We start from the raw sequence: 13,775 nt of genomic DNA on the forward strand, positions 1-13,775 counted from the left end.
CAGCCGCATCCTTTCTTGCAAGAATTGTTGCTGCAGATCGTTCTCCTATTAACCAGCAGGGAGTCTTCTCCTTCTCTCCCTCATTCAGGAGCCTCATTCCTCATCACTTCTTTCTCGTATCTTTTCGGTTTCAGATGAATTTGCACTGGCAGAGTACAGCGCCCCCTGCAGCACAGGTAAGTAATCAAGACACACACAGTACCTCGCCTCCTCCCCACCCTCCATGAAAATGCACGCATGTACACCGTCACACGCACACACAGAAACCAATCCATACAAGCAGTCACACGCTGTATGCATCCCTCGCCCCCATGGATATACAGCTACACACAGTCATACACTGTACACCCAGACACAGGCACGCACCCTGCACATGGAAACACATATACACACACAGAGACAGTCACACACTCTGCCCATATACAGTCATACACCGTACACCCAGACACAGGCACACACCCTGCACATGGAACACATATACACACAGAGACAGTCACACACTCTGCCCATATACAGTCATACACTGTACACCCAGACATAGGCACACACCCTGCACATGGAACACATATACACACAGAGACAGTCACACACTCTGCCCATATACAGTCATACACTGTACACCCAGACATAGGCACACACCCTGCACATGGAAACACATATATACACACAGACAGTCATACACCGTACACCCAGACACAGGCACACACCCTGCACAAGGAAACACATATGTACACACAGAGACAGTCATACACCGTACACCCTGCACATGGAAACACATATATACACCCAGACACAGGCATACACCCTGCACATGGAAACACATATATACACCCAGACATAGGCGCACACCCTGCACATGGAAACACATATATACACACAGAGACAGTCACACACACTGCCCACACACAGTCATACACTGTATACCCAGACACAGGCACACACCCTGCACATGGAAACACATATATACACACAGAGACAGTCACACACACTGCCCATACACAGTCATACACTGTACACCCAGACACAGGCACACACCCTGCACATGGAAACACATATACACACACAGAGACAGTCACACACACTGCCCATACACAGTCATACACTGTACACCCAGACATAGGCACACACCCTGCACATGGAAACACATATTCACACAGAGACAGTCACACACACTGCAATAAATATACATTGTAGAGAGATGCTCGCTTTTTTTTGTGAGCTTTTTATATTTTAAATCCATTTATTGAGAAAGTCCTTTCTTCACAGCAGCACAGTGTATGGTTATTGCTTTTACATATCAGTATTTAAAAGAAAACTCCACTTCCACTGCAGCTTTTCCTCTGCCCTGCCCCAGCGTCCCAGTCCTAAGCATGAAGCATAGGAGCAGTCCCCTCGAAACAACATTAATACAGTCCCGTGGGATGCATTTCACAGAAGCTGGAGTCCCACCCTCCTGAACATGGAGGGCATTCCCTCCGTGCCATTTCTACGGGAAACCACGCGTGCGCACCAAAGGCACACACAGTGCTCCATGATGTGCACTCTTCCAGGAGGCATCGCCGGGGAGTGGGCCTGTTATTTCCTGTCCCATGGATACCTCGTACCTGCACGTGGACCTCCTGCATGCAGCCTGGGGATGGGGTTAGGCTGGGCTGTATGCAGGTGCATATATCTCCATAGACCCACACCTGTAGATATGTGCATGAGAGCGAAAGCAACAGAGAAAAGATACAGGCAGAGAGACACTCAAAGAAAGACAGAGCAAGTGCGAGAGACGGCTGCTCCTTCAGACACTTCTGAGGTTTCTTTTCTCTTCAGAATCTCCAAAGGGAATCTCACGCTGACACCAGGAGCCTGTGGACATCCTCAGGAGACCTCGGGGACGACGCTTCGCCATGCATCTGTCACCACTCCACTTTCTCCCCCCTCCCTTCATGGCTTCCCTCCTGCGACCATGTCCTGTCGCTCCTGCCTGCTCCCTGTACACAAAGCCCAGCAATAAATGAATGAAAAGCAGCAATCTTTCCACCGGCTCTTATTACTGCAGATGCACAGCCTGTGACGAGATGCCTCCTGCACAATCTTCATCAGCTGCCCCATTGTAAGCCAGATAATATTAGACAATGGTAGGGTAAACCTGCTCTCTCAGCGGGAGTGAAAAAGGCAGGTCTCCTTTACACAGTGAGAACAGAAGGCAGGTTTCCTTTAACTCTAACTCAAACACACATTCAGAGAGATGGAGGGAGAGGGTTGGACTGCTGCTGTCTCCCACCAGATAAAGTGAACACTGGAAGGAAGACATCCCAAGCTTTGTCAAGCATTTTCATTGTGAAGTATCTTAAGTGAAAATGGGATGTGGAACAGGGATACCCACAGCCATCAACCTTAAGGGATCACTGGTACATAGGGCTCATCACCAGAAAGACAAATGTAATGTTCCACCTCTGCACAAGGGAGAAAAATAGCGAGGCCGTAGCATTAGGCACCGAGGGCAGGCTGAGCCGGCTGCAGCCAGGCTCTAGTACTTATGGGTCACTTCTCATCACAGTGGAGTTCCCTGGGAGGCCCCGGTTCCATTAGAGCCAAGGCTGACGTGACCTGCGAGATCTGAAAGGGCTCCCTCTTTGCCCCACAAGAGGGGCAAAGAGGGAGCAAGTACAGACACTTTTAGATGTAAAGGAAACTCTAGGGCAGAAAAGGATATTGTGTGAGGTGGAAGCAGGAAGCTGCCAGGAGCACAGGCGTTGGATGTATCTGGGAGTCAGAGGGTCTGCCTTTTCCAGGGAGGATGGGTTACCCGACAAGTGCCGTTTCAGGGGAATCTCCACCTCCATTATAAAATCTACACTGGAAGCCAGAGTAGTGCTAAACGTAAGGGGTCAGCTGGCTCCTCCCAGAACTGCACGTCATAGCCCGCGCTGCTGCTTTTTCTAACACTTGCAGTAATTTTCCTGAGCCCTGCATACAGGGAATTACAATAATCTGAGATAGGACCAGGGAATAAACCTCTCTTCTCAAAGCTTCAGGCTCCAAATACGGCTGCAGTTGATGCACCATTTTTAATTTTACATAAGTGTTTCATGTTCCCTGAGCTACCTGTTTTTCCATAAATAACTCCCAGCAATCCCCATATCCTTCAACTTTGCGCCTTCCCCAGTCTGATTTTGCCCAAATTCAGAAGCAGTTTGTTTACTTTCAACCAGTCCAGCACTCTTGATAAACAAATTCAAGCTACATCCAGCTTCCTCGTGCTTCCCACCCAATGATTTTATTGTTTCATGTTTATGTTTAATGAGGTGTGGTGATGTTTCTGTTTTTCCATTGTTGCATTCAGTGGCGGACTCACGATATTGGAGCGGCCCGGGTATTCACCAGGACATGTCAATTGGTCTGCCGAGCGTGGCTCTGTCATGGCCGCGCACAGCAGACCACATGACTGGAGCGATCGGCCCACCGGGACATGCCCAATCCCCCAATAGGCCAATCCGCCCCTGTTGCACTGTATACAGAGTCTGGCATCTTGCAGTTTCCAGTTTCAGTTTCTACACATACTTTATGGGCTCTTTATTCTGTATTTGGTGAGGGTCTGTGTTCTGCATTTGTGACCGAGGTAACATATTCAGCTGGCGTATATTTCCTATGTAGGGATCTATAGAAGCCTGTTCTATTTTTCCTATAGGAGGTGTATCTGTGTTTTACGGCCTGGTGGCATGTTTGCAGCACTGCCTTTTTATATCAGTAGTTGTTATTGAGTGCTGGCAGTTAGTGCTGATTTGGTATGGGAGGTTTACTATATTGTAATTGCAATTTATTTGTCGAGTTTTATATACCATCATTCAGTTTCGCCATCATAACGGTTTACAAGTTTCGATCGGTGCCACAGACATTACATATAAGAACATAAGAACATTTATTTATTTATTTGTTTATTTTTCTATACCTTTGTTCAATTAGACATATCACACATAAGAGCATAAGAAATTGCCATGCAGGGTCAGACCAAGGGTCCATCAAGCCCAGCATCCTGTTTCCAACAGTGGCCAATCCAGGCCATAAGAACCTGGCAAGTACCCAAACACTAAGAAGATCCCATGCTACTGATGCACCAGTTTTTTCAGCATAACAGAGGAATCTATTAACATAGACTTCTCATTTTACATTGAAACTTTGTAACATGAGTAACAATTGAATTGTGGCGAGTCATTATAAATTATAGCAAATGTAGGGAAGAACATTAAACTTTGTAACACATATAACAAGAGAACTAGAGTCGTTGGGGTTGACCACAATAAATGACTGAGGGGGGCATTATAAATTATAACAAATGTACTAAAAACATTGAAACTTTGTAACATGCCATACTGGGTCAGACCAAGGGTCCATCAAGCCCAGCATCCTGTTTCCAATAGTGGCCAATCCAGGCCATAAGAACCTGGCAAGTACCCAAAAACTAAGTCTATTCCATGTTACCATTGCTAATGGCAGTGGCTATTCTCTAAGTGAACTTAATAGCAGGTAATGGACTTCTCCTCCAAGAACTTATCCAATCCTTTTTTAAACCCAGCTTTACTAACTGCACTAACCACATCCTCTGGCAACAAATTCCAGAGTTTAATTGTGCGTTGAGTGAAAAAGAACTTTCTCCGATTAGTTTTAAATGTGCCCCATGCTAACTTCATGGAATGCCCCCTAGTCTTTCTATTGTCCGAAAGAGTAAATAACCAATTTACATCTACCCATTCTAGACCTTTCATGATTTTAAACACCTCTATCATATCTCCCCTCAGTCGTCTCTTCTCCAAGCTGAACAGCTCTAACCTCTTTAGTTTTTCCTCATATGGGAGCTGTTCCATCCCCTTTATCATTTTGGTTGCCCTTCTCTGTACCTTCTCCATCACAATTATATCTTTTTTGAGATGCGGTGACCAGAATTGTACACAGTATTCAAGGTGAAGTCTCACCATGGAGCGATATAAAGACATTATGACATTTTCCGTTTTATTCACCATTTCCTTTCTAATAATTCCCAACATTCTGTTTGCTTTTTTGACTGCCACAGCACACTGAGCCGACGATTTCAATGTGTTATCCACTATGACGCCTAGATCTCTTTCTTGGGTTGTAGCACCTAATATGGAACCCAACATTGTGCAATTATAGCATGGGTTATTTTTCCCTATATGCATCACCTTGCACTTATCCACATTAAATTTCATCTGCCATTTCGATGCCCAATTTTCCAGTCTCACAAGGTCTTCCTGCAATTTATCACAATCTGCTTGTGATTTAACTACTCTGAACAATTTTGTATCATCTGCAAATTTGATTATCTCACGCGTCGTATTTTTTTCCCAGATCATTTATAAATATATTGAAAAGTAAGGGTCCCAATACAGATCCCTGAGGCACTCCACTGTCCACTCCCTTCCACTGAGAAAATTGTCCATTTAATCCTACTCTCTGTTTCCTGTCTTTTAGCCAGTTTGCAATCCACGAAAGGACATTGCCACCTATCCCATGACTTTTTACTTTTCCTAGAAGCCTCTCATGAGGAACTTTGTCAAACGCCTTCTGAAAATCCAAGTACACTACATCTACCGGTTCACCTTTATCCACATGTTTATTAACTCCTTCAAAAAAGTGAAGCAGATTTGTGAGGCAAGACTTGCCCTGGGTAAAGCCATGCTGACTTTGTTCCATTAAACCATGTCTTTCTATATGTTCTGTGATTTTGATGTTTAGAACACTTTCCACTATTTTTCCTGGCACTGAAGTCAGGCTAACTGGTCTGTAGTTTCCCGGATCACCCCTGGAGCCCTTTTTAAATATTGGGGTTACATTAGCTATCCTCCAGTCTTCAGTACAATGGATGATTTTAATGATAGGTTACAAATTTTTACTAATAGGTCTGAAATTTCATTTTTTAGTTCCTTCAGAACTCTGGGGTATATACCATCCGGTCCAGGTGATTTACTACTCTTCAGTTTGTCAATCAGGCCTACCACATCTTCCAGATTCACCGTGATTTGATTCAGTCCATCTGAATCATTACCCATGAAAACCTTCTCCAGTATGGGAACCTCCCCAACATCCTCTTCAGTAAACACCGAAGCAAAGAAATCATTTAATCTTTCCGCGATGGCCTTATCTTCTCTAAGTGCCCCTTTAACCCCTCGATCATCTAACGGTCCAACTGACTCCCTCACAGGCTTTCTGCTTCCGATATATTTAAAAAAGTTTTTACTGTGAATTTTTGCTTCTACAGCCAACTTCTTTTCAAATTCTCTCTTAGCCTGTCTTATCAATGTCTTACATTTAACTTGCCAATGTTTATGCTTTATCCTATTTTCTTCTGTTGGATCCTTCTTCCAATTTTTGAATGAAGATCTTTTGGCTAAAATAGCTTCTTTCACCTCCCCTTTTAACCATGCCGGTAATCGTTTTGCCTTCTTTCCACCTTTCTTAATGTGTGGAATACATCTGGACTGTGCTTCTAGGATGGTATTTTTTAACAATAACCACGCATCTTGCACACTTTTTGCCTTTATAGCTGCTCCTTTCAGTTTTTTTCTAACAATTTTTCTCATTTTATCAAAATATCCCTCTTGAACGTTTAGCACGAGAGTCGTGGATTTGCTTACTGCCCCCCTCTTTCTCGGATTGTTGTGCATTGTGCAGTTCTGATGGAAGGGATTGTCAGGAGGCCTTTGTCGTTGAGGATTATGGAGAGTGATGTTAGTGCCTGACCTGTCTGTTTGTTCCCTTGTATTAAATTGTGTATGATGGTAGGTGATTGGGAGCCAGTGTAGTGCTATAAGGGTAGGGGTTATATGTCCGTTCTTTTTTGTGCCTTTTAGGATTCTGACAGCTGAGTTTTGTAGGACTTGGAGTGGTTTGATGTTGGAAAATGGTTGTCCAAATAGTAGGGAGTTGCAGTACTCGATGTTTGAGAAAATGAGTAGTAGTTGTACAGATCTGAAATCGTTGGGGTTAGAGATGGTTCTAGACACCTTAGTGTTAATAGTTTGTGATATCCCTCCTTAATTTTGTTTGTTATGTGATTCCTGAAGGACGACTCCGAGGATCCATCTGTGTGTGACTGGGGAGATTGGGGCCATCTGATTTTCAAGCTTGACTGGTGGTGGTGAGGGGCTGGGTTTCGTTTCATGATTATTATTTCGGGTTTTTCGATGTTTATTATGAGTTTCATGCCTGTTAGCACAGGGTTTTCTGAGGGCCAAGCCTACATTACAAAAGAGCTAAAACCATAAGAGCTCCAAGGGTCTTCTAGTGCATGGGAATTTATACCTCAGAAGTCTGTATTTTGTTCTTATAAAATCTGTTATTGTAAATGCATAATCTTTATTTATGTGTGGAGAGAGTCGAGGAGGTGCAGGTTACTAAGGCTCACTGAGACACCTAATACCCTTGCATCGATCCTGAAGAAAGGGAGAGAATGTCAGACAGCCCCCTACCTCCCTGGGATATTATCACCCCCACTCCTACCCTTACCTCCCCGGGGATATTATCACCCCCCACTCCTACCTCTCCCTCCCCGGGGATATTATCACCCCCCACTCCTACCCCTACCTCCCCGGGATATTATCACCCCCACTCCTACCCTTACCTCTCCGAGGATATTATCACCCCCCACTCCTACCTCTCCCTCTCCGGGGATATTATCACCCCCCACTCCTACCCCTACCTCCCCGGGATATTATCACCCCCACTCCTACCCTTACCTCCCCGGGGATATTATCACCCCCCACTCCTACCTCTCCCTCTCCGGGGATATTATCACCCCCCACTCCTACCCCTACCTCCCCGGGATATTATCACCCCCACTCCTACCCTTACCTCTCCGAGGATATTATCACCCCCCACTCCTACCTCTCCCTCTCCGGGGATATTATCACCCCCACTCCTACCCTTACCTCCCCAGGGATATTATCACCCCCCACTCCTACCCCTCCCTCCCTCCCCGGGGATATTATCACCCCCACTACTACCCCTCCCTCCCCAGGGATATTATCACCCCCACTCCTACCCCTCCCTCCCCAGGGATATTATCAGCCCCACTCCTACCCCTCCCTCCCCAGGGATATTATCACCCTCACTCCTACCCTTACCTCCCCAGGGATATTATCACCCCCACTCCTACCCTTACCTCCCCAGGGATATTATCAGCCCCACTCCTACCCCTCCCTCCCTCCCCGGGGATATTATCACCTCCCCAGGGATATTATCAGCCCCACCCCTACCTCCCCAGGGATATTATCACCCCCCACTCCTACCCCTCCCTCCCCAGGGATATTATCACCCCCACTCCTACCTCCCCCAGCATTTCAAATCACTGAAAGGGCCAAACTCCAGAGGGCCCCCACCCCCAATGCAGCACAGGAGGGGCTCACAGTTTTCCGCTTTTCACCCTTTTTTCAGTACATTCTGGTACTATAGATATTTCCCTATCCCCAGAGGGCTCACAATCTAAGTTTTGTACCTGAGGCCATGGAGGGTAAAGTGACTTGCCCAAGGTCACAAGGAGCGAGAGTGGGACTCGAACCCTGCTCTCCTGGTTCGTGTTGCATGTGAGGGTCTCAGTACAGCAGGGCAGGAGGGAGCTGCATTAGCACAGCTGCACCTGGAGCTGAGCTGATGCCTCTCACGTCCCCTTGGCTTTGTAACCTGCTTAATTGGGAAGCTGTCATATTAACAGCCCTCTCTTTACAGAGATTCTTTTAATTCTAGATCACATCCTAGTTTGTAATTACATGGCATTCATCCCCTTAGAATAGGGAACAGAGGCCAAGAAACACAGCTACTCCCAGCCTGGCATTCAGCCCAGTCCTCTCTGCCAGCTCACAGACAGAAACTGGAAAACGGAAAGGAGTCACGCTGCAGAGCACCTTCAGGGCCAGATATAAATTAGGGGATTAAAAAAAGCCCTCAGCTCAGTCTCTTCTGCAATTTTTAAGTAGGGGAAATTTTACTCAAAGATTGTATTTCTTACAACTTCTGGTTGAGAAAAAGATTCACAGCAAAACAAGTATAAAAGCAAAAGCTGGGTCTGATAATGATCTGTGAGGGGAGGAGAAGGAGTCAGGGGGCAGGTAGTGACCCTTGAGGTGAGAAGAGGGAGTCAGCGGTCTGGTAATATCCCCTGAGTGGAGAGGAAAGAGTCGGGGTTGTTCAGATTGGAAAGCAGACAGTGCTGTGTAATTCATTAATGCTATAAAAATGATCATTAGCAGCAGAAGATGGAAGGGGGACCCGGTAACAGTCCTGAGACACAGAAGGGGGTTACAGTCGTTCTCCCTCTGTCCCCTGGGGAAAGGGAAGGAGGTCAGGGACTAAATCCCATAATGGAAGAGAGAGGGAGCAGAGCTGTGCATGGCAGGGACCCCTGAAGAGGGACTGTCAGGAAGAAGATGTAATAAAATCATGAACTGTGCAGACATTTATTTACTGGATTATAATGATAGAGAGAGGGAGCAGAGCTGTGCATAGCAGGGACACCTGAAGAGGGACTGTCAGGAAGAAGATGTAATAAAATCATGAACTGTGCAGACATTTATTTACTGGATTATAATGATAGAGAGAGGGAGCAGAGCTGTGCATAGCAGGGACACCTGAAGAGAGACTGTCAGGAAGAAGATGTAATAAAATCATGAACTGTGCACACATTTATTTACTGGATTATAATGATAGAGAGAGGGAGCAGAGCTGTGCATAGCAGGGACCCCTGAAGAGGGACTGTCAGGAAGAAGATGTAATAAAATCATGAACTGTGCTCCCTACTTTCAGAGTGTCAGACTCTCTCTCTCTCTCTCTGTCTCTCCCTCCCCCCTCTCTCCCTCCCTCCCTCTCTCTTCCTCTCTCTCTCTCTCCCTCTCTCCCTCTCCCCCCCTTCCCTCCCTCTCCATCTCTTCCTCTCTCTCTCTCTCTCCCTCCCTCTCCCTCTCTCTCTTCCTCTCTCTCTCTCCCTCCCTCTCTCTTCCTCTCTCTCTCTCTCTCTCTCTCTCCCTCCCTCTCTCTCTCTCTCCCTCTCCCTCTCTCCCCTTCCCTCCCTCTCCCCCCCTTCCCTCCCTCCCTCCCTCTCCCTCCCTCTCTCCCCTCTCCCGCATATGCACGGCGGGGATATTTTACATGCTTTCTGCATACTTGCTCACGCATTATAAAACTGAGCGCATCTTTGCTCGCCTGCCCATATGAGCACTTATGGGCACTTTTTAAGGTTTCCCAGTAAGGGATTATTCCCAGTTAATAGAGCCCTGGCCATTGCCACACAGGTCCCATGAGCCCCGCAGCACCCCCAGCCCCAGCCGACCCCAGGCGCAGATCCAGGAATGGAACCTGACAGCGCCCAGCTGTACCCGGAGCTGAGGGCTTACACTCTCAGTAATGCCCCTAAATTGCCAAGGTACACACAAATCCAGCCAGCAATTCAGCCTGAAGGGATTGCTATGTGGTAAGAAGCACTAAAGCTCCCGGAAAACTGACTTGGACAGATTAACTCTCTTATTTACCAAAGCACTGAAGCCCTTGAGGATTTATCAAAAAATCTGTTGGCTTGCTTTGGTTTTGAGAAAAGTGGGGAGCACGGAAGCTGTGGATGATTTAAACTGCAGAAAAGGTGTCTAGCAATACTGGCAATGCAACTAAGAGACGTGCCAATATGCAAAACTAAATCTCCATATGTCAAGGTGGACCTGCTGCCTTCCAAAGGGAATAGAGCAGGTGCCTATCTCAGGTCCCCTTAGTAAACTGAAAGAGCTCCTGCTGTTATTTCAAGATTAAGTTACTGTCATTTCAAACAGAGACTGCTCCCACAGGTGCTGATCAGTTTATATCTTCAGAAAACCTGGCACTTATCTTGACCTCTGCTCTCCATCTCAAACTGGAAATGCTCCCGCTGTGATTGCAGATTAGCATCGTGTGGGTATTAAGAAGGGCATTAGCAGTAAATGTGAGAAGCTGAAATCAGAATCAGCATACCCTGGCTTACCAGTGAGGTATTTGGAGACATTACAAAGCGCAGCAGTACAGCACAGTTACTGAAAGAAAAGATCAGCAAGAATACTACAGGAGTGAAACTGGTATTGAAAAGTGCTTTAATAGCACAGAATGAGGTACAAGGTATCAGACAATTTGCAATCCCTGCACACTTCTATAGTTTTGGAATCCTAGACTGGCCCCAGAAAGGTTTCCAACAGTTGGATATAAGAACAAGAAAAGTCTTCCATGCCCATCAAGGAATGTGTGAGAACTGGTGTTTTCTGAGATTGAACATCCCAAACGCTGAAGGTGGTATGGGCCTTATATTAAAAGGTTGCACATATATACCCAGGGTCCCCAGTCTCCCATGATTTCACAACCATGGGAAGGCCTGCAAAATTCAGCCAGTTGCTTTCAACAGTGGACAGATAGAGATTCGCCAAACATGGTGCCAGCGTGCAGCCCATTGCTGTACCTTTAGTTTGTAAATACATTTGTTTTTGAAAAAGGAAAACATTTTTCTTTTAATCCTATACCTGCCAGCTTCAAAATAAAGGAAGTGGGGGACATATGCGGTCGACTGCATTGTTTATAACAGAATCAATACTGCCCGGGTACAGAGAGAGCATCCAATGTGAGCAATAAAATGTTCTGAGCACAGATTTTACAATTGCGCAGCATCTCAACGACAAACGGTTTAAGAAAGGTAAGTGAGGGGATAATGGGGGGCTGGGGAGAAAGAGACTGAGCGGGGGGAGGTGTGAAGCAAAGTAATGGGGGGTCATGAGGGAGGAGAAGTGAACCAGAGAGTATGAGGGGCATCGGGGGAGGGGGAGATGTGTGAATGAGGGGATGAGGGATGGAAAAGTGAAAGAGAAGAGGATGATGGGATTTGGGGGGGGGGGGGAGGGAGGTGAATGAGGGGCTCAGCATGGATGCAGCTGGAGTGAGGATGGGAGTGAAAGGATCGGAGACCTGGATAAGGGGAGAGGGGGATGGAAATGTGATTTTTCCTCCTCTTCCACCCCCATCCTCAGTTCTCCTCCTCTTCTTCAATCTTTCTTCTCTTCCATCCTCCTCCCTCTGTGCCTCTGTCCTCCATCTCTTATCCTTCTGCCTGAGATTCCTTCCTCATTTCTCTCCTCATTCCCAGATCCCTTCTCTTCCATCCTCCTCCTCCTCTCCTCCCTCTCTTATCCTTCTGCCTGAGATTCCTTCTTCATTTCTCTCCTCATTCCCAGATGCCTTCTCTTCCATCCTCCTCCTCCTCTCCTCCCTCTCTTATCCTTCTGCCTGAGATTCCTTCTTCATTTCTCTCCTCATTCCCAGATGCCTTCTCTTCCATCCTCCTCCTCCTCTCCTCCCTCTCTTATCCTTCTGCCTGAGATTCCTTCTTCATTTCTCTCCTCATTCCCAGATCCCTTCTCTTCCATCCTCCTCCTCCTCTCCTCCCTCTGTCCTCCTCCATCTCTTATCCTTCTGCCTGAGATTCATTCTTCATTTCTCTCCTCATCTACAGTTCCCTTCTTTTCCTTCTCCCCAGCTCCAATTACTGAGATCCATTTTTCTCTAATTAAAAAAACAAATACATTGAACTGGATATAGAAATGTCAGAAAATCTCTCTCTCTTTTTTTTTTTTTTTTTTTGTGATTATTTAAGTCACAAACATGTGCCACATTACTGCTGCAGAAGTATGGAAACCAGGGACGCCTGCCGAACCGCATCAACAGGTCCAAATGGTCCAAAAGCGAAAGCAAACTCGGTCTCCATCCTTGAACCTGGACAAGCGTTGCAAGGAGTGGAAGGAATGAGTGTGAATCTGCCTGCACCCGTGGGGAAAGAGGCAACGGGAACTGCCAAAGGGCAATGGCAGAAGCCTGAATCCCGATGAAACCCTGACCCAGGAATGGCTTGGACAGGAGCTGAGATTGATAACTGCAGCCCGGGACAATGAAAAGTCTGCTCACAGATCTCCTGGCTGGATGATGTGAGGGCCCAGCTCATCCACCGGAAAACCCTGCGGAGGGAGCCTTCCCATTGCCCCCCCTGAACAGCTCAGCGCTGGAAAACCACAAGAACAGCATTGCTAACAGGAGTGTCCGCTCCCAGCGTTTACTCTCTACAACGTATGGAGACAGAGAAGGGACGCAAGCAGGAAAAGAAGCAATCAGAGGCCAAGAAAATGCAGCAGAAAGAAACAGGCCAGCTAACCTTTCTGGCTTCTGTGCCTGGGAAGCGTTAGAGGGGGTGCAGGCGTACAGGGCTGATTAATGGCTTTAAGCGTCCCAATTATAGTGGGTGGCACTGGTCTGATGAAGAAACCCTGAGATCGTGCCTGCACATGTTGCAGGCTGCCAGCATGGAGGCGAGAGCCAGCAGGAAGCTTCACAGAGTGAAACGGCAGCCAACATGCACTGCTTTCTGAGTGAGGCTCATGCCTGTCGTGGGGTGCACAAAACAAATCCATTTGTAGACGTTGCCCCAAGAATTTATCAAGTTCACGGAAAGGGTCTCATTCCCTGTCAGTGCTTTCACGACACTTTACTCCCGGGATGCATCAGCCCTTCCCCTTTTCCCCTGTCAGAGCAGTGTTTCCATGAAAGAAGACTTAACATGTACCTGCAGGACAGGTGTATGGGTTGGGAGGAGAGATGACGACACACCCACCAGTTACCTCTCTTATGCCTAAGATTTAGAATTCTAAACTCAAAGAAAGCTAGGCTAGGAGGGAGGTCATCTAGAGTCAGAGAAAGACGGGACTGGAAGGGACCTCAGGAGG

General features: G+C 46.8%; 1 protein-coding gene across 2 annotated transcripts in view; it reads left to right on the forward strand.

Annotated features, from left to right (window-relative positions):
* Nucleotides 1-2,016, forward strand: part of A2M (alpha-2-macroglobulin) — a 52,095-nt gene extending 50,079 nt beyond the window's left edge. For both annotated transcript variants that reach the window (XM_029580500.1, XM_029580501.1), the window contains exons 35-36: nucleotides 135-176; nucleotides 1,819-2,016. In XM_029580500.1, coding sequence (XP_029436360.1) covers nucleotides 135-176; nucleotides 1,819-1,844 — 68 coding nt within the window. In that variant the 3' untranslated portion in view covers nucleotides 1,845-2,016. The remainder of the gene's footprint in view (nucleotides 1-134; nucleotides 177-1,818) is intronic.
* The last annotated feature ends 11,759 nt before the right edge of the window (nucleotides 2,017-13,775 follow it).

This window comes from Rhinatrema bivittatum, chromosome 16 (assembly GCF_901001135.1).
Source record: "Rhinatrema bivittatum chromosome 16, aRhiBiv1.1, whole genome shotgun sequence".
NCBI lineage: Eukaryota > Metazoa > Chordata > Amphibia > Gymnophiona > Rhinatrematidae > Rhinatrema > Rhinatrema bivittatum.